The sequence below is a fragment of the Labeo rohita genome, chromosome 20, assembly GCF_022985175.1.
Source record: "Labeo rohita strain BAU-BD-2019 chromosome 20, IGBB_LRoh.1.0, whole genome shotgun sequence".
Lineage (NCBI taxonomy): Eukaryota > Metazoa > Chordata > Actinopteri > Cypriniformes > Cyprinidae > Labeo > Labeo rohita.
Window position 1 is genome coordinate 15,870,461 of NC_066888.1, and position 20,702 is coordinate 15,891,162.

The 20,702-nt window shown below is 36.6% G+C and overlaps 1 protein-coding gene across 5 annotated transcripts in view; it reads right to left on the minus strand.

The window, feature by feature from the left end:
* epha7 (eph receptor A7) overlaps positions 1–20,702 on the minus strand; it is a 101,071-nt gene that overhangs the window by 58,231 nt on the left and 22,138 nt on the right. For all 5 annotated transcript variants that reach the window (XM_051138759.1, XM_051138757.1, XM_051138758.1 and 2 more), the window contains exons 4-5: positions 20,074–20,229; positions 9,277–9,612 (exon numbers count right to left, since the gene is read on the minus strand). In XM_051138759.1, coding sequence (XP_050994716.1) covers positions 9,277–9,612; positions 20,074–20,229 — 492 coding nt within the window. The remainder of the gene's footprint in view (positions 1–9,276; positions 9,613–20,073; positions 20,230–20,702) is intronic.

The window sequence follows — 20,702 nt, forward strand, 5'->3', positions numbered from 1 at the left end:
ACATTTTTTATTCAGCGGCGAAAACGGGCTTCATTTTCTGTGCATGAAAAACAAGGAGTGCTAATTTCACTGCAAAAAGTGGAACAGCAAAATATATATTTACTTGACTTTTTTTATCCTTTTTTAAAATCTTTTATCTACTTAATTCTTTCATCTGATTCCAGAATGTAATTTGAGGGATTTTCTCGCAAATTTAATCTGATGTTTTTTGTAAAGCCAAGCTGTTGTAAATTAGTACTTTTAAGCATGGTTCATCTGACAAATCTCTAAACAACCAGCTGTGCTTGATTCCACTTGTTGGCCACTAGAAAGTCCTGCTCACATTCAATCCAACAGGTCCCTTCAAGGTGGCTGGCAAACTTCCCTTCCATCCCGTCGCTCCTGCTGAGAGACAAGTGTAGATCTCTCTTTCTTTTTCTCTACGTCTGTCTCTCTCACTTCCGTGACACAGTGGCCAGTTGAGAAGGACACACTGGAGCAGTGGCTGCTGGGAGTCTGCAGTCAGTCAAGCAGAGAAGATTCTGGGGGATTTGGGGGGCTTCGTTTGCCAGCAATAAAAGGCTTGCAACAGGATCCTCACTGAGATTAATGACCTAGATAGGCCACCGCAATGCCATTTAAATGGGAAAGTAATTAAAGTGCACCTTCCATGAAAATTATTCATTGCTGACGGATTGGGTGACGGACGAATCGCGAGGCATTCCGCACAATGCCACAGGTTAAGTGCCCAGAGTAAGGCCGCCGAGGCCGCTGTGAGCCAGACCACCAGCGATTTAACCACAGCTGTTGAATTGTAGCGACCGGTCCAGCTCTTATCAAATTACCACAGATGGAATTACCAAAAGAGGGAAGACAGAACGCCAGAGAGTGGCAAGGGAGAAAGAGAGAAAGGCCTCTCAGGTAACATAAAACGCCATACAAATGCTACAAAAGAGGCTTGAGGGATCCGCTTAACTAGAAAATTACACCACCTAGCACTAGCCGACTGGGAATCCCAGGAATCAATCAATCCATTCTGTTTAACGTCCCTGCCACAGATTAGGATTTGCCGGAGATCAATCAATGGCCTTATTGTTCCCCAAAGTGTGATTCTTCTCTGGGGTATTGAACGGGATCCATTTTGCAGTGATAACGTGTCGAAAAAGTGGCCGTATTAATTACAGGAGAAATGCCGGGAGGATCGTCTTTCAGTCTGGGGCATGAGAATGCTTTTTCGCACTTTATAATGCTTGGCGCGACACATTTGGACATCGCTTGAAGCTCGTTTGGGTTCTCAGAGTTCAGCTTCGCTTAAAATCCATGCGTCTTCATAATCCTTAATCAAAAACACCATCTGTCACTTACTTGAGATCACAGTAATTAGTAAACGACAATGTTCCAACGATCCAATCAATTCCATATGTACAAAAATCAATCATCTTACCTAATAATCACCTCATTTTTTTCTAGTTCGGGTTTCGGATACACGTTAGGAAGAAAATATCACAGTTTCTGTTTTTTCCAATCGTGAAACAAACAGTTTGACAAAACAGTTCCTGCTAATGCGACCACATTGCCCTGAACAGAGAACACTTTCTGTTATTTACTTCAGTCGTGCAGTACGACACACAAAGGTTCTTGAGATCAAAGCGCGACGCGAGCTACAGAGCAATAATAACATGACTGGAATCTAGCTGCATTGGAAAAACCAGGCTACGTATGGAATCCATGTGCCGCAACGAATAAACTTTCTTATTTAAAGCCACTTCCCCTCTAAGGCAGAAGATAAGAGCAGCGTAGCGGAGTACAGGGTTAATGTGCTTCCCTATCAAACACTTAAACAACTTCGCAACACTTTGCAACATCCTAGACAGAGTGGGCCACAGTCAGAGGCAGCTATCAGCGGGCAACATGCACATCGTGCTCTTCTGACATGTAACCTAAGCATTAAAAATCCATTTCCACAGCTTCTCGCCTTCCCTCGCTTTGATTCTGTTTACCGCGCATGCTGTTTGCATCTAAAACGCGCGTCTCACATCTGGCTGCTGAATTCGGTGCCTGATTCCACACTGTTTTCCTCAGAAGGACTCTCCTGAATAAATATTAATGGTTATTCTTTGAGCTATTTCCGCTCAAGAGCATTGGGAAGAACAATGGGTGTTGTTTAGACAGACACACGGAGAGATGGAGCGAGAGAAGGAAAGAGAGAAAGAGAGAGAGAGAGGGCATCTCTACAGAGATGTCAAGTGACAATAGAATGCTGATTGAGATGCTCTTCACCAAACTTCCCATGCAGTCCTCTAGAAAGAGGAAAAAAGAAATGGCATTAAAGAGAGAGAGAGAGAGAAAGACAGAGAGAGAGAATTCACATTCGTCTGCAGGGGGGATGGCAAGGGGCGTCAATGGAGGAAAGAAAGAAATGATGATGATGAACCTGCCGATACAGAAGCGGTCGCTATTTAAAACCATTTCATGGAGAGCAGGGAAGTAATTAGGCTGTGGAGGAACAATGAGTACTCTGAGTAGCCCCTCTCTCATACGGACACATCCCTTCTTCTGCTCTCTTTTTGTCACGTATTGTGTCGCTCCGTAGTAGAAGGATAATTAAAGAGAGAATTCCTGAATTCCTCATCAGATGCATAGCCATCTGGATTCGGGCTCTGCACCTTTGCTTTTTGCTGTCCTTACTGTTTCTACTCCTACGCTTGGTGCCTGAAGCGCCGAATTATTCTCATGCAGATGGAGAGGAGAGACGAGAGGGTCTCATCCCCCCTCCACTCTCCTTTTCATCCATCCCTCGTTTTCCCTCTGCCTTGTCTTTCTTTAGAGCTTCTCTGCCATTAAAGGTGTAGTTCAATATAACGTACAAAAGTTCAGGGTTGGTGCATTTTTAGAGGGTTTTGAAAAGTCTCTCCACTCACCAGGCTGCATTTATTTGATCAAAATACAGTAAAAACAGTAATTATCAGGAAAACATTCCAGGATTTTTCTCCATATAGTGGACTTCAATGGGGATCAACGGGTTGAAGGTCCAAATTTCAGTTTCAATGCAGCTTCAAAGGGCCCAGCTGAGGAATAAGGGTCTTATCTAGCTAAACGATTGGTCTTTTTCTAAAAAAATAAATAAATAATATATTTTAACCACAAATGCTTGTCGAAATGCTCTGCGTGGTTAGTTCTTCGTCTTTGTATTTCAGTTCCAAAAGGTCAGGTAGGATGAAAAACTTCAAAATCGTCCAACATTGTTGTTTTTGTAAAGGTCGTTTGACTTTCTACTAATGTTCACATTGTAAACGCCATGCGTGACCTTTCCAACGTGATTACGTAATGAGGTCAAGCTAGTGTAAGATGAGCATTTGTGGCTAAAAAGTATATTTCAAACTTTTTTTTAGAAAATAACCAATCGTTTTGCTACATAAGACCTTTGTTTCTCAGCTGGGATCATGTAGAGGTCTTTGAAGCTGTGTTGACACTACAATACAGACCTTCAACCCGTTAATGTACACTAAAATACTAGAAAGTATTCCTCAAAAACCTTCATTTCTTTTTGAGTAAAGAAAGAAAAACATGAACAGCTTGGATGACATGGAGGTAAGTAAATTATCAGGAAATTTTTATTCTAGAAATTAGCTAATCCTAACTAACTAATTAGCTGATCCTAAAACTAATAATGTTGAAAACATTTGTGCTCCTTAGTATGTTTGTGGAAAGAACCAAAAAAATTTTTTTTTAATATTAGAAATGTCTTTACTGTCACTTTTGATCAATTTAATGCATCCCTGCTAAATCAAATTTTATTCATTTCTTTAAAATAAATAAATAATCATACTAACCCCAAACTTTTGAACATGTAATATAATATCTTTTCATTATATTCATCAGCAGAGGTGAGGAGGGTGATTATTATTGATTTTAGAATTGAAGAGTTTCGTTGCAAAACGAGATATATCCATTTTGAGAAATGTTGGTTATTTGACATTATTATTTAAGACATCAACAGTCAAGTTCATTCACAATTTTTGTACATTAAACTATTACTTGAGCTCAGTGAAGGCCAGGGACACAATATTTCTCAAATCCAGGATATTTTTTATTTAATTTTATGTCCATTAAAAGTTCATAAATAAGTCAAAAACCATGCCAAAATGCAACATATTTATCTTAACATTGTCAAACATCTTAAATTGGTTAAAAAAACAATACATCATAAATATATGGAATAGTATATACAAAGATTGATTAATAATAATAAGATTCTGAGTTAGTTTTGGCCAGAACATAAACAACATAACATAACTTTTTTTTTTTTTTTTTTTTTTTTTGCAAAACGCTATAAACGTAGCCTACGTGACTGACAGCTCGCCTACAGTATAAACAATTAAATGGTAAACGTTTTTTAGTTAGCCTATTGAATCCTCTTTTTAAAAATATATGTTTTTTGTTTTGATATTATCGTTAAATCAATGAGCAAACTCGGAGCACTTCACCGGCATTGACTCTCTTCCCAGGGGATGCTGCGCTCGCGTGATCCTGACGTCTGTCCTAACCACCGCAGCATTTTGATTTTAGCTTATTTCGCTGTCCAGCTCAGTCCTCTTTGCTCATCCGATATTTCCTATTTCTTGTTTGTATTTTCGCGCTCTTGTCGTCGTTGATTGGACCCGCAAACCGAAGCGTACAGTATCTGCGCGCTGCTGCCAATAGGTATCTAAAGCGTCACCCGTAGTGTAGTGTTCATGTGAAATGTAGGACGGAGGGGACAAACGACCCAGAGCGTCTCTGACATGATTTGCATGATTGGCTCATGCTTCACCGGCCAAACTGGCTGGTAAGTTTTTATCAATACCCGCCAAAACGATTTTTAACCCGCATTTGGCGGGTTGGCGGGTGTTAATTTCGAACCCTGGTTATATCGCACTTTGTAAAGAAACTGGTCTGGCGGATATCGCGTTTTGTGAAAAAATACATTTTATAGTAGGCCTAAAATGTACATTCTTAAATTGTATTAATGGCAGCAATTCACACATAGATTAAGGTACATCTGAACAGTGATTTCCAATAATAAAATCCAAATGTCAAAAAATGGCGTTTATCGCGTTTTGCAATCAAACTCTTCAATTATACAAACTAATGAATCTTTAACAAAAGTGTTTATTAATGTAGATTAGATCGATTTAATTCTTGCTCCTCACCCCGAATGCTCTTCACCTTTCCGTTCCCTCTCTTTGTACTCTTAGCTATCCTTCCCCAGGTAATAAGACTTGGGAAGAGCTTAAAAATGCCATTTTTTCTACTCCGAAGGCCTTGATAAAGTCATCAGTGTTAATGAGTGTCCTGCTCTGTCTGACCGGCCGGCAGCTTATTGTTTCAGGAAGCTCCATTCTCGCCCATTATGAGGTAGTCATCCATTGCCGTGGTAACCCAGGGGTAAAATTGCGCCTGCAAGGCTCCGGCGAGCAGAGAATTGAGCATGCCCAGATAGGGTTAAACTTTTCCATCTCGGCTCTAAACAAGGGGCTGATTGTCCAGGGCTCCTATCGGTTTGCCATCACAGTGAGCCTGTTGTATTCAAATGCAATCTGTGTTTAATTATTAAAGGTGAATCATTAAATATATTAATGAATTAATTGAGTTCATTCAAATGTAGTTGATCTGGTCCAATCAATTCCTGTATTGAAAACTAGTCAACGTCACTAAATGACTAACCTGTCATTGTAAGACTAGTTGAATTGTCAACCATAGAGACCCTTTCCTACCTAGAATTTATTCACATATTCAAATGGCAATTTTTTATTCCATCCTCCATTTTTTTAGTCTCCCTGGCCTACTGTGAAGTTTGAAAGACATGAAAAATGAAACCGGTAATACTGCCACTACAGAAAACAGGGCTTTACTAATATATTTTCTCAATCTGACAATAACTAATGACTAAATATTGCCCAGGGTGGCTGGTGTAATTGTCTGTTGTCAGTATGCCAGACATAATTACGGCCGGCTCTCACTTTGAGACAAGGGTCTTTTTCCCCCCTCTCTCTCTGTCCCTTATCTCGCTTTCTCTTTCTCTCTCGTCCGCTCCTAACCTACCAAGGTGTCCGTGTGTCCTTGTGGCTCCTTACTCCAGCGAGTGTCTCTGTCACGATCCCTGTCATGAAACATACATCATCCCCTCTCCCCTTCCTCCACGGCCGCGTTCCTCCCTCATTTTACTGCCTGCCGGTCATTATCGCCTCTCCCTCTGTGTCTCTTCCCTCATCTCTCTGTGTGCACGTGCATGCATGAGCTGCTTGTGTTATCCTGTCACTGACCTTGTTTTGTTTGCAAACCATAAAAACAACAAAAATGCAAATGAGAACTTGAGTTTTGAATGCAGGTGGGGAAACACTAGGGATGTACAAAACCACACACTGTCAGAAGCAACGAGTCTGTAAGCTACCTGAACGACTGGATGACTAATTGGTCTAGATTAAAAAGAAACTTATTTTGTATTTCTTAGACAGTGTTTACATAAAACATTCTTGCATTTAAAAACAGCTGAACTAAGCACAACAGAATGGGACAGGAAGCGGGATTCTCAAGATGCGATGCAACGGCTAAAATATATGTTATTTAGTATGGCGTCTAGATAAGAAAAATATAGATTTTTAGGCCATTGAAATGCAATGAGCAGCGAAAAAGAACTCATTTCACTTGCTGTTTGAGAGACCGTCTGCACATGAAGACGGTGCTCATAGAGAGCAGAAGTATTGACCTGAGGTATTTTTGCTGGTTTATAGGCCTTATACGGTTAAACATACACACGCATTTGCAAGTATCCTCGTGAACACAGTAATTTAGATTAGATAGAAAATACATGTATAACTGTATATTGGATCCGGGCAGCTCTTAAAGTGACAGCAGTCTAATATTCCTGCTGTTTGTCATTCATGTTAATCAAACAACAAAAGAGAAAAAAATCTCTCACTGCTCTTGTCTAAATCATTTTTGTAACTTTAACAAGAAGAAAAATATATTTCATTTACACTGTGAAGATTATGCAGTGTTTTATACATTTGATTACTTTATATAATTTATGTAGCATTTCTTAGTTATTTGTTGTACTGTATTTTATTTATATTTTTTTGCTTGTAATTACGTTTTTATTCTTTTTTATTCACTGTTTACATGTCTTCAGTGAGCATGAGTTTTTATTTTATTTATTTTTTTATTTAGACTAGTATTACTTTTTTTTGAGATTTTAACACTGATGACAAGAATTATGAAATTTCAAAATTTTCTGTGGTATCATAAACACCTTATTTAAAGCAAAAATAACTACAATGCGATATACATTGTTACCATGAAATAAAATTACTAATATTGTGATGTCAATTTATATTGCCCACCCCTAATAATCTAGATTAAAGAAAAACTGACTAAATATATGCTGGAAATTAAAAATAGTATATATTATTTACAAAAAAAAAAAAAAAAAAAAAAAAAAAAAAGAGATAAATTTGTCAAAATATTAATGTCTTGATAAAGTATTATACATTTTCTAGATAGAACATCCAGATAAACTAGTCAACATATGTCTAGAATAAATATTATAAATTATCTTGAGGAAAAAAATGAAGATAAACTAGTCAATATTTATTTATAGAAAATTATATTATATAATTATATATTATCTATAGAATATAATAAATCTTGATAAACTAATCAACATATTTCCCAATTGAAAAATATTTTTAGACTAAATAAATCTATAAGTGAATAATTGTCAGTAAACTGGATAAAATACATTTTACTTCCTTACTTATTTTATTTAGATTGTATAATACTATGTTATAGAGACTAATCTAGACTAATCAACATATACAGTCAAACCAAAATTTATACAGACACCTTTCTCACATTATGACAGTTTATTCACTATAGTTTAGAAAATGGTAATAAAATATGACAAGAACTTGGAGTTTCAGAAACAAATTCATCTTGATAATGTTAGATAACTTTCATAGAAAGGTATGTAATGGATTACAATCGACCAAAAATTCAGACAACTGATAGTATAACAATATTTACACAGCTATTAGTACTTTGTTTTCCAATTACCTAGCAATGCTTCATTTTGTTCAGTCTGCGGTGTAAAAAGGTCGCATAAGCAATTAAAGAAAACACACTCAAGCAAAACATGGTCAGGTCAAAGTGTCTGAATTTTTGCTCCCAAATTTTTAGCAATTTTAATGGTAATCCACTACAAGAAGATTTTTTGGGGCATAATGCCTTTATATAGTGCCCTGCACCCACTAGTAAAAAAATATAAAAAATTATATCTGGCATATGAATAATTTTTAGTTTGACTGTATGGGTAGATAAATTAGTACATGCGAAAAAAGAAGTCAGCTTTATTAACTGAATGGATGACTAGTCGATTAGTCAACTATTGTGACCATAACTAGGTAATACATCAGATACGGCTGGATTTCTTTCCCAAACAGCAAAGACAACAAACGTATGTGCACGTACAGCAACAATACAGTCTATGCGCTAGTTGCTGAAGCATGTTGCTAAGCTATCACTGTCTACTAACCTCTCGTTAATGGCCAGAACCAGTATGCATTTGAAGGCAAATTGTATTTCATGGATGCTTGGGCATGAAAGAGAAATCTTGTTTTGCAGATCCATAAAAAATAGTTCATTATAAAACATGCATTTCTCTAGCATGTGCAGTCTCAGAGACAGCTTTTAAATTACGGCCAACTCCCGAGAGAGCGAGCGTGAGAGACAGAGCCAAAGACAGGCAACCACTCGTCGAGCTAATAATGTTTGCGGCCATGACTTCAGCACCAATGCAAGCATTTGCCACCCATTTAATTTCAGGGGATAAAGTGAAAGCTCATATCATTTATCAAGAATTCAACAAAGAGTCTTGCGGAAATGTCAACCATGGCGACTGTAAGTGATATTTAAAGGTGGCGGTTCTTCTGCCAGACAATAAAAACTAATGGGGAAACGAGAGAGCTATTCTTTTGCGTGACTTCTGTTATTTATCATCTGTTGCTGCTCACCACTGCACCGTTGCCACAAAACCACAAATTATGAACTGCAGGAAAACGGTTGCCAGATAATTTGTTAAATTATCCCAACAGCGGTAAGTACAGAAACGTGAACGCGCCAGTTGGAAATTACACAGGCTTGAGATGAGAGTGCCGTCCTACCATGCAACACCAGAACCTTCTTCTAGCGTAAAATATGCATCCAGAATCGCGTCAGAAACCAGATAGCCGAATAGCCACTGAAATCCAAACCTCTTACCTGCTTGGCTGGTCGCGATGCTGACGGCTGCGAACAGTCGCTGGGTACGGCTGAGGTCGGACACGCCGTTCACGGCCTCCACCTCGAAGGTGTAGTTCGCGTGAGCTAACAGGTCGGTGATGGTGACGTAGGTGTCCGTTAATCCACTCTGCTGTGGCAAGAAGCCAACGTTGCTCCCGCAAGGAAAGCACTCTTCGGGCTCCCAGGTGCAGCGGCGGCATATAATCCGGTACGTCACGTCGTTACGACCGCCCGTGTCGGCCGGCGGGGTCCACTCTAGGCTGACGGTAGTGTGGTTGATGTTGTAAAGCAGGTTCTGAGGAGCTGAGGGTGGCCCTGTAGTAAGAAAAAAAAACAGGGTTGCTTAACTAAACATACTTATATTTAAGAACACTCTGGAGTTTTCCTCTTTTAGACAAATATTCGGGGCTTTGGCAAATCCTGACATGCAATTATACTGTAACCTAGATACATAAAGATGTTATGTTCAAGAATGCTGGGGAGTTGAACTTGAGCGCTGCCAAGGTTGATGTAGATCAGGGATGTAGCAAAACAATGAAACGGTGAACAACTAGATACTGTTTCAAGGTAGAAAACCTTCAGATAAGACCGTCTTCCACCTACTTGGTACTCGGTAGCAATTCATTACTGACCCAGAGAGTTATGAGTTTCTTGTGGAAAGAAAAGAGATGATACAATTGGCAAAACACGTTTTTTGTTTTTTTCAATGGCCAGGGTGACGGGGAGTCTAAGCCATGGAAGACAGGGAGTCTGAGTCACTTCCAGAATTTAAGAGTCAGATCATGAGCGAGTTATCGCCCTGACAATAGCAACAGCGCGGGATCCCGCTCAGCCTACAATAACCAGCTCATAGACGGATGACCACAGTGGAAAACAACCCATCATCCCCTAATCCCCGCCAGTGCCAAGGAATCTGGCGCGTCTCATAAAGCAATGATTTATACTTTGCTACTTTTATCCAACCACCAAGCCTTTACTTTTATCGCCCTAATGTTTTTATAACGGCACCGCTGCCTGTTCAATACCTCTTTTATTAGAACTTGTCTTTGTGATGGTCTTGCATCATGGGTTCGCCGATTTGGAGAGGTTCGATTTTTGTACCTCAAAGTGAAAGAGCGATCCGTACATGTCCACTGGTGTGGAGCAGAATAGGCGGTTTCAATCTGTTCTCGAGGGGAGCTGAGCGACAGGCTCACGAGAGGGATTGTGGGATTGGCAACAGAGCAACTGGTGAGCATTTAAAAAATTATGAAATGTTAAGAGGTGAAAATGTTGTCCACCAATGATGTTTCTCATAGGAATTCAATATGCTGATAGTTTTAATCTTTTTGTAGTTTACAGGTTATTCATAAAAACACTCTGATGTCTGATGATAATTGTGGGTTTTCAGTATTTAAATTACATAATTAATATATAATTAGATTTCAAATGCTATGTGGACGCTTTGGGCAATATTAAAACTATACACTGTTTTGTTTACATAAATAAAAACCAAAGCATTAAAACTTAAATCTATCATTTTGTCATATTTATAATTTTCATGTTATTCATAAAACAGTTAAAAAAAAAACTGATGATGATTGTGGAATTTCAATATTTAAATTACATAATTAATATATAATTAGATTTCAGATGCTGTGTGTAAGCTTTGGGCAATATTAAAACTACATTGTTTTGTTTACAAAAATAAAAACTAAAACATTTAAACTTAAATTTATCATTTTTTCATATTTATAATTTTCATGTTGTGGTCGATAATCAATAAATGGACATTATTCAACTTTTGTATTATTTTTTAATTTAATAATTTATTAATAAATAACTTCAAAATATAATAGTAAGAAAAATGAATGTTCATTTTGAGATTTGTTTCTTTTAAGACTGAATTTTTTTAAGATTATACTGAACAGTACAATTAAATTATTTTATTTTTATTAAAAAAATACATTTTATAATTATTTTAATAATGAGTATTTTACAAACCATGTTATAGACACATTTTAAGGTAGGGCACTTTATTTTTTCCCAAATTTATTTTTTTCTCTTTCTTTCTTTCTTGAATTTTTCTGGATTCCATTTTTCTTCTTCTTTTTTCCCATTTAAATTTTTCTAGACGCTAGTTTTAATAAAAAAGCATATCTATTTCATTAAAACTATGAAATGCACACAATTTACAGGCAATTTATTAAAGGTTTAACAAAAATATTTTTTCTCAAATTTAGTTTTATTTTTATCAAATTCTGTGTTTTCCATTACATTTCCGGATACAATTTTAATAATTTCATTAAGTTAACAAATAAATATAAAAATAAATATCTAATTAATTGAAAAAATATACATGTTATTAATTTATTTACTTTTTTTTTTTTTTTTAGAAAAAAAAAAGTGTAGGCTATTTCAATTTTTTCAATTTTGACTGGGTGTTCCAAAGACCTTTAAATCTAAAAAAATGATATGGTACCAGTTTATTGTGCACATACTGTGTCTACATTGTATAGTATACTTTAGGAATTCTGAAATAAAGTGCATTTTTGCAAGTAATATCGGGGTCGCTTTGTCACTACAAAACACTGTCAAGTGTAAACGCCCCCTTGAGTCGTGTGTCGCCAGCGCGGCCGATCTGCAAAACTGCGGATATTTACTAACAAAACACTCGCTGCATATGCATGAGGGGAAAGAGCAAGCATTAGAATTGTGCGAATGGTTAATACGACACTTAAAGTTTGCTCCTCATTAAAGCTAATGGCACACACATCTATCCATATTCATCAAAGTAGGAGGGGAACGAGTGAACGGACGAGATGAAAGGGCCACCTGTGGCAGGTGAAGAGATGTGGTCCATCTCTCTCTTCTCCGTATCTATCTCTCAAGCTCCAAGCACAACTTCACCTACTGATGCTAATGATGTCCCTCCTACTCCATTCCCCTCAGGGAGAGCTGCACACACACACATTCTGTACACACTCATCCTCCTGGGACTTTAGCATTCTATTTCTATGGTTACCTGTAAGAATAATAATAATAACACTAATGGCTCCATTTGGCAGGGCTTTCTCATTCTGCTCTTGAGTGGCAGAGATCAAGGGATTGTTTATCTTTAAATGGACAGCTGAGACAGGAAGGGACTCAAGTCAAGCTGTGATTGAGCATATCTATTCAAGCGACAAGGTAGGACTGAGATGAATCACTATTCAAGGATCACCATGGAGAGGTCCTATTGATTCAGTTCTCGCAAAACGTTAAATAAAAGCACTGTAATCTAATAACAATCCATGATGTTGTTCTAATTTCATGATTTGAGGCTTTGTACAAAACTGCCTGGTTTGTCAATCACTTAATGCACAATGTTTTTGTATGAAGGAACGGTAGCTTCAAGGGAAACTGGTTTCAGACGGCTTACAAGGCACCACGCCTGATGATCTAGAACAAATCTGTTTGGGATTTAGACATATCAAAGCAAATATCTAATGAATGCAGTAAATATTTCTCTATTGCAAATGCATGATGTACAATGTTTTTAATTATTATAATTAAAATAGTACAATTTATCTCTTTGTATATGGAATAATAATAGAACATTTGACATTTACGAAACAATTTTTTTCTAATTCTTTTTTTTGAGTACAGGTTCATAACTATAGAAGCCTGTTTCTGCCACAGAATAAAAAATAAAAAAAGGTAATTGTGACTGTTTTCCCTCACAATTCTGAATGTTTTCTTGCAATTGCAAGTTCACATCTCAAGATATAAACTGCAAGATATAAACTCACAATTCTGACTTTTTTTAAGATTTTGAGTTTGTATCTCGCAACTGTGAGTTTTTCCACAGAATTGTGAGTTTATATCTCACAATTCCGACTTCATAACATGCAAATGCAAGTCAGAATAGTGAGAGAAAAACTTGCAATTCTGAGAAATGAAATTGATATAAACTTGCAATTGTGCGTGATAAAGTCAGAATTGTTAGATATAAACTTGCAATTCTGAGTTTTTTCTCAGAATTTTGATATGAACTCACAATTGCAAGTTACAAAGTCAAAATTATGAGACATAAACTTGCAATTCTGAGAAATAACAAGATATAACCTTACAATTCTGACTTTAAAAGTAGTAAGCTATAGAAGCACATTTCTGCCACTGAATAAATTTTTTTAAAAAAGGTAATTGGGACTTTTTTTCTAATAATTCTGACTTTTTTTAGAATTGCATGATACAAACTCACAATTATGATTTTTTTTCTCCAAATTGTAAGATATAAACTTGCAATTACGAGTTATAAAGTCAGAATTGTGAGATATAAACTTGCAGTTTTGAGAAATGAAGTCAGAATTGTGATCTAAACTCACAATTGAGTTATAAAGTCAAAATTATGAGACATAAACTACATATAATCTCACATTTCTGACTTTTTTGACTTTAAGATTATATCTCACAATTGTGACTTTTTTCTCAGAACTGGGAGTTTATATCTCGCAATTGTGACTTCATAACACGAAAATGCGAGTTATCAAGTCAGAATTGTCAGACTTTATAACTCGCAGTTGCAAATTTATATTTATTAATTCTGAGAAAAAAGTCAGAATTGTGAGTTTGTATCACACGATTCTGAGGAGAAAAGTCCGAATTGTGAGATAAAAAGTCGCAATAACATTATTGTTACTTTTTATTCAGTGGCAGAAACGAGCTTTCATAGAAAACAATGAGTATAGAGTGAAACAGCTAAATCAAGACTTTCATGTCGAGTGTACATCTGGCGTCTGGAGAGTCCTGCAGTCGTCTTTTTTTCATACACTGTTGAGAGCGTCATCGTCTGCTGGTTAACAACAAAATGCCCTCCGAGTTTACTGCTCTCATTTGCTCTTTCACACACGAGTGCATATGTGTTTCTATATATGTAATCTGTCACCTCCTCTGCAGTCTGCTTTGAGACTGATTCTGCAGGGACGCTGGAGGAAGTCTGGGGGAAACTGGGACAAATATCTGCCACAGACGGCTTGATTCTCTACACCACAAACCAAACTATTCTTTTAATGGGTATGGAGTTTGCTTAAAACCCGGGCACACTCTTTCGCACTCGTTCTTTTATGCTTTCCCCTTGAACATTCGTTTAAATAAATTGCTTAACTAGATTGCGTAGCCTCAAACCGCCCACAGTCCATTCACAGAGTATCTGATGAAGATTACACAGAAAACAGCTAACTTCTCTTCTGTTTCTTCCTGTGTTTTCTGTACAGTTGTTCACTGAAATGGCCGTGCCATCGAGTTTTTCCACAGAGGTCCATTGCTGTAGAATAATCTATTTCAGGATAAACCCGCCCTTAAATGGCATGTAAAAACAAAAATTGTTATTGTTCGCTTTATATACAGGTCTGTCCAAGCAGGCAGTTCTTGGCCAGAATGAGCAGCAATGTGGACGAAACTTTGGTAGGTGAAATTCAGGGACACATTTCTAACAATGATTTTAACAAGCTAACAAGCTGAATATCTTTTCAGGGGAGATAATGAATGCAAAAAAAGATAATAAAATCATCTTTGAAATCAGGAAAATGTGGTCACGATTCTTACCCTTGCTGTTTTCCTGTGAGAGAATGTTAATTAGGTCAACCTGCTGATCTTGTGTGTGTGTGTGTGTTCACGTGTGTGTGTTAAGCCTGAAGTCTCAGGCCAAGCTGCACTGAAGCTTAACTCTGGAATCCAGTTGTTATCTGCACGTTGAGCAGCTCTTGGCTGTCATACAGGTACTCCTCCTAATAAAGGATAATTTACCCAAAAATCATTTACTCACTCCTAAGCCGTTCCAATCCTGTTTGACTTGTTTTTTTTTCCCTGTGAAACACAGAAGGTGATTTATAGAAATATCCTGTTTTCAATTTAATAAGCGGTAATGGCATTTTTGTTGACTGTATATCTTTTGCAGTGAACATTGGAGTGAATAATGACTTTTCAGTCTGCTTGTTATACAAAAACTTATATACTCTTCTGCTGAAAAGACATTGTAATGTTTTTAAGTCTCTTACACTAACCAAGGCCGCATTTATTTGATTAAAAATACAGTAAATATTACTATAATGTAAAATTTGTGTACTATTTAAATATATTGTGAAATGTATTTTCATTCCTGTGATGGCAAAGCTGAATTTTCAGCATCATTACATCATTACTTAGTCTTCTGGGTCACATGACCTTTTAGAAATCGTTCTAATATGCTGATTTGCTGCTCAAGAAACATTTCTTATTATTATACGTGTTGAAAACAGTTCTGTTTTTTTTACTTTCACTAGAACTTTCAGAAGAACAGCATTTATTTAAAATAGATATTTTTTTGTCTTTTCTAAATGTAAATTAAATATTAAATAAGTACTGAGCTTAAAACTTTTGAAGGCAGTGTATATATACAGGTTGTATTTATAGTGCTTTTTTGCCACAGAAAAAAAAATCATACCAGTTTGGAATGACAATAGGATGAGTTCATTAAAATTTTCATTTTTTAAATGACTATCCCTTTAGTATCCTATAGTTCACCCAAAATAAAAATTCTGACATTAATTGATCATCCTCATGTCGTTCCTAACCCGTAAGATCTTGAAAGCACGTCGTAGACTAACACGAAATTGTTGAATAAAGTTGCTATTTTTTGCACACAAAAAGCATTCTCATAGCTTCATAAAATTACAATTTAACCACTGATGTCACATGGACTATTGTAAACAATGTCCTTCCTACCCTTCTGAGCCCTGAACGTGGTAGTTGCGTTGCTGTCTCTGCAGGGTCAGAAAGCTCTCGGATTTCATCAAAAATATCTAAATTTGTGTTCTGAAGATGAACAAAGGTCTTACTGGTTTGGAACGACTTGAGGGTGAGTAATTAATGACAGAATTTTCATTTTTGAGTGACTATCCCTTTAAGACTCACCACACTAATGAGTGTCCCATAGGGCCGCTACTTGTGAACCGTGTTTAAACAGTCCAGCTACTAATCCTTAATCTACAAACACGGTACCTGAACTTTGGCCTCACTTGTACCAAGCACCAAGAGTAGACTGAGGAATGGAGTCGGAGAGAGATGGCCGAGAGAGGCTGGTTTTATTACTGTACTCCTGTCCCTTAGCAACTGTGGGAAAAAGGAAAGTCTCACCCTCAGGGACACGTCAACGAATGGAGGTGATGATTCCAGGGGCTTGAAGAGAGCTGAAAAGAGAGTATGTAGGTTATGCGCTCTCTTACTTTCCTTCTCACTTTTTCAATGTCTCCCGCTCTCCCTTTTCCTCTTTTTCTCTCTGTCACAAAGTCCCACCCTCCTACCGCCCCTTCCAGACCTTCGCTAGTGCCGACACCGTGCGCAGCTGTCGAATGATTGATGTCATCTCTGAAAGCTGTCAAGAACTCCCTTCTTTCGTTCTGTCTACAAAGAAAAAAAACTTCTCTCGTACGCAGCAGGCTCGCCTAAGTATCGCACATTTATCTTGACGCCTCACAGGTTGTGGTAAACCGAGGTGAATTTATACCATGCCACTGGGATTATTTTATGCTGTGGATAAAAATCTCAAATAAGTAAATATTTCTGAAAAACGTTGAGCTATTTTTCTTTCTTCCTTTCAACAATGACAGACCTTTCTTCAAGTGAATATTAATTCCTTTCACTCCAGAAATCTGAATTTCATTAAGGCCGCTCTTAATCCGTGTTCTGAGGAGCTGAGTGCGTATTGACAGAGCTTAAGATTCGGTAGGTTTACACCTCGCTCATTTAAAAAGCTGTCCATCAGCGTGTTTATTCAGCGAATGTAAATTCACCCCCAATTACCATTCACTTCCATGCAGCTTTAAATCCCAAAAAAAGAAATCTTCATCCCAGACAATTCAGATGGCCACAATAACTTAATCCTGAGATAATTAAGACAAGTCTGGTGAGGACAGTATTTAGAATGCACAACACTTCAAAGGAGACGCGATTTATGTTTGTTAAAAGTTTTTTGTTTTACCCCCTCGATTTGCATTTTTTTCCCTCCTGTCACATCCTTATTATCCCAAGCTCTTGCCACATCCTCTATGACTCACTGTGATTTAGAAGCCTCCCTTAATTCTTTGTGTATCTGGATTTTTTAACGTTATATCTTTGTTATTTAACAATGCATGGTGTCGCCTACATACACTACCAGTCAAAAGTTTTTGAACAGTATTTTTTTTGTTTCTTCTTTCTTTTTTAGTCTCTTCTGCTCACCATTTATTTGATATAAAGTACAGCAAAAACAGTCAAACTTTGAAATACTTTAACTATTTCAAATAACATTTTTCTATTTAAATATATTTTAAAATATAATTTATTTCTGTGATTTCAAAGCTGAATTTTTAGCATCATTACTTCAGTCACATGATCCTTCAAAAAATCATTTTAATATTCTGATTAGCTGTTCGGAAAAAAAATATATTATTATTATTATTATTATTATTATTATTATTATTATGTTGAAAACAGCTGAGTAGAAATTTTTCAGGTTTTTTTTGATGAACAGAAAGTTCAGAAGAACAGCAATTATCTAAAATAGAAATATATTTTGCAACATTATAAATGTCTTTATCATCACTTTTGATCAATTTAAAGCATTCTTGCTAAATGAAAGTATTAATTTCTATAAAATCTTTCCAAAAAAAACAAAACAAATTACACTGACTTCAAGGTTTTGAATGGTATAGTGTATAATGTTACAAAAGTTTTTTATTTCAGATAAATGCTGATCCTTGGATCTTTCTATTAATCAAAGAATGGGGAAAAAATTACTCAACTGTTTTAAATATTGATAATTAATAACAACAACAATAATAATAGTAAAAATAAATGTTTCAAATCAGCATATTAGAATGATTTCTGAAGGATCATGTGACACTGAAGACTGGGGTAATGATGGTGAAAATTTAGCTTTGATCACAGGAATAAATTACATGTTTAAATATATTCAAATAGAAAGCAGTTATTTTAAAATGTAAAAATATTTCACAATATTACTGCTTTTTATTTTGGATCAAATAAATGCAGGCTTGGTGAGCAGAAGAGATATCTTTAAAAAACATTAAAAATCTTACTGTTCAAAAACGTTGTCCCAACGTTTGTTAAGATTTTTATGTTGTTGCTACATTTATTTGATCAAAAATACAGTCAAAACAGCAATACTGTGAAATATTATTACAAAAAATGTCATTTAACTCCTTTGGTTGCAAAGCTGAGTGCTGGAAGCTGCGAAAGTGTATCATCTCTCATGCATCCTGCGTACTTATGCATCACCTTTAAGCGCCTGTGTCATTCTCATAACTGCATTTCCACATTGTACAACTCATGACTTCACCATTAATTTTCCCTCTAGAAGCCATACAGAGAAACTAGATGACTCACTTTGTGTGCATTTTTCAGTACCGTCAACATTTTCATGCACAGACTAAAAACAGCCAGACCGTGGTCAGAGGAGTAACAGATCTGATGTGTACTTGGAAGGAACGAGAAAGAGGAAGGCAGAAAAGACGAGAGTAACTGTGTGGTGAATTCGAGGCCTGTGTTTTCTCTGTTTTCTGATTGGGGGGGGGGGAATACGCAACAATTAGACTAGAGCGTGTTTCAGTGTGCTCATCTGTTTTGGGAGGCAGCGGTGAGACAAATGTGGGGGAGTTGCTGTAATGGAATAAAGAAGAAAGAAGAAATGAGGGTGGATACAGAGTGGAAAGCAGTGTAGAGGTAAAGCGTAGCTAAATGAGTAATGCATGATGTATGTATCATCATAGTACAGGCTGTACAAATTAAAATCATCATGATATAACTCTATGCGATAATAAACAAAAGTGACTCCGAATGTGACTCAGGATTGATAGATACAATAGTAATATACCAATAATTAAATAATTGTAAAAAGTAATTACAAAAAGTAGTTTTTAGTTCTTCATTTTAGTTTCAATGTCAACTGGCTTTTTTCCTCTCAGCCGTAATATCTAAGCAGCGTCTTTATGAGATACTTTAGATTTCATACTGCAGCTCAAATCACGTTTTTCAAAACAGCTTGCAATAAAAGTTTTTTTTTTTTTTTTTTTTTCAATATCGTATACTCCTAATCCTTGCTTTAATGTGCTCTCTCCAACTCTTTGTCTTCCAGAAATGAGGCATGTCCTGGGATTCTACCTGATTGAACCTGTCCTTGAGCATATTTCCAGTTAGATCGACTCGCCCTGAACTCCCTCCCCGCCTTTTCTCACCCTTGTCTGGCCTGTGTAAATAAGTTATCAATGGCTGTAGAATAGCTGTGTTATTCAAAAAGAGAGATGGCCGAGGAGAGAAAAGACGAGGACAGGTGGTTATTAAAAGGGAGGGGAGGAGAGGAAAGAACTGCTGAGACCTGCTTCCGTCCATTCCGACTGTAATTACCGGAATCGTTATGCCCATTCAAACTGATTCCAAACCCCTGCCCACTCAAATTCTTTTGAGCTAAGTTGATTTTATTAGTAAAAAAAAAACAAACCATGCTAAACAAAAACTGTAAAATGGGACTATCATGTATTAGACGTTAAGTAAATGAAGTAATAACTACTAAGCAGTTAAAACATGTTTTATTCCCTCTCTTTCCTTATTTTGCCTTGGGCACAAAGTGAGTCAGGACGGCCACAGTGCCCTCAAAATGCAAAGGTGCCTGGCGCCTCTGGTAATTAAAATCTCATCTGACAGGAAACTGACAGGAATGAGATACTTCAGTTTGCAGATATAAAGACATATAAGAAGGCCAGAGATTCACTGTTTACTCACTAGTGCAGGCGACAGATGGGGGGTCGGAGAGGGCTCTGTAGTAGCCGTCCTCGCAGTCACATCTCCATGAGCCCTCTCTGTCGTTATAACTGTGTGCGGGACAACGGGAACACTGAAGATCCTGAGATGAAGACTTGTAGAATCCACGACCACAGGCTGGATGGTGATGGAGAAAAAGAGAGAGAATTAGCATGTGTTCACATTTTGTATAATCTAGTGTTTGGATCAGACTGGCCTATAAGCACTCTTATAAAAAAAAAAAAAAAAAAAATGTCTCTTTAATATTTTAATTGTTTCTTATAGACACAAATGAGATTCAGTGTAGAGCAAATGGAGACTTTACAGCTTCTCAGATTCTCAGACAATGGCCATACGTGTCTCCTCTACGGTTTGGCAATCAAAAGTCAGAGATTTTATGAAGTCAAACAATTCTAATTCAACTCTCAACCGAGTAAATAATCTGAGACAAGCTCATCATATGAATTTTATTTTTATAGCCTATTTATAGCCAGTGTTTTTATAGTTGAAACTAAAATTGAAAAAACATAATATTTGTAGTTGAAATAAGTTAAAATAAAATAAAATAAAAATATTGCTGATATAAAAAATAAACTGAAGTAAAAATAAAG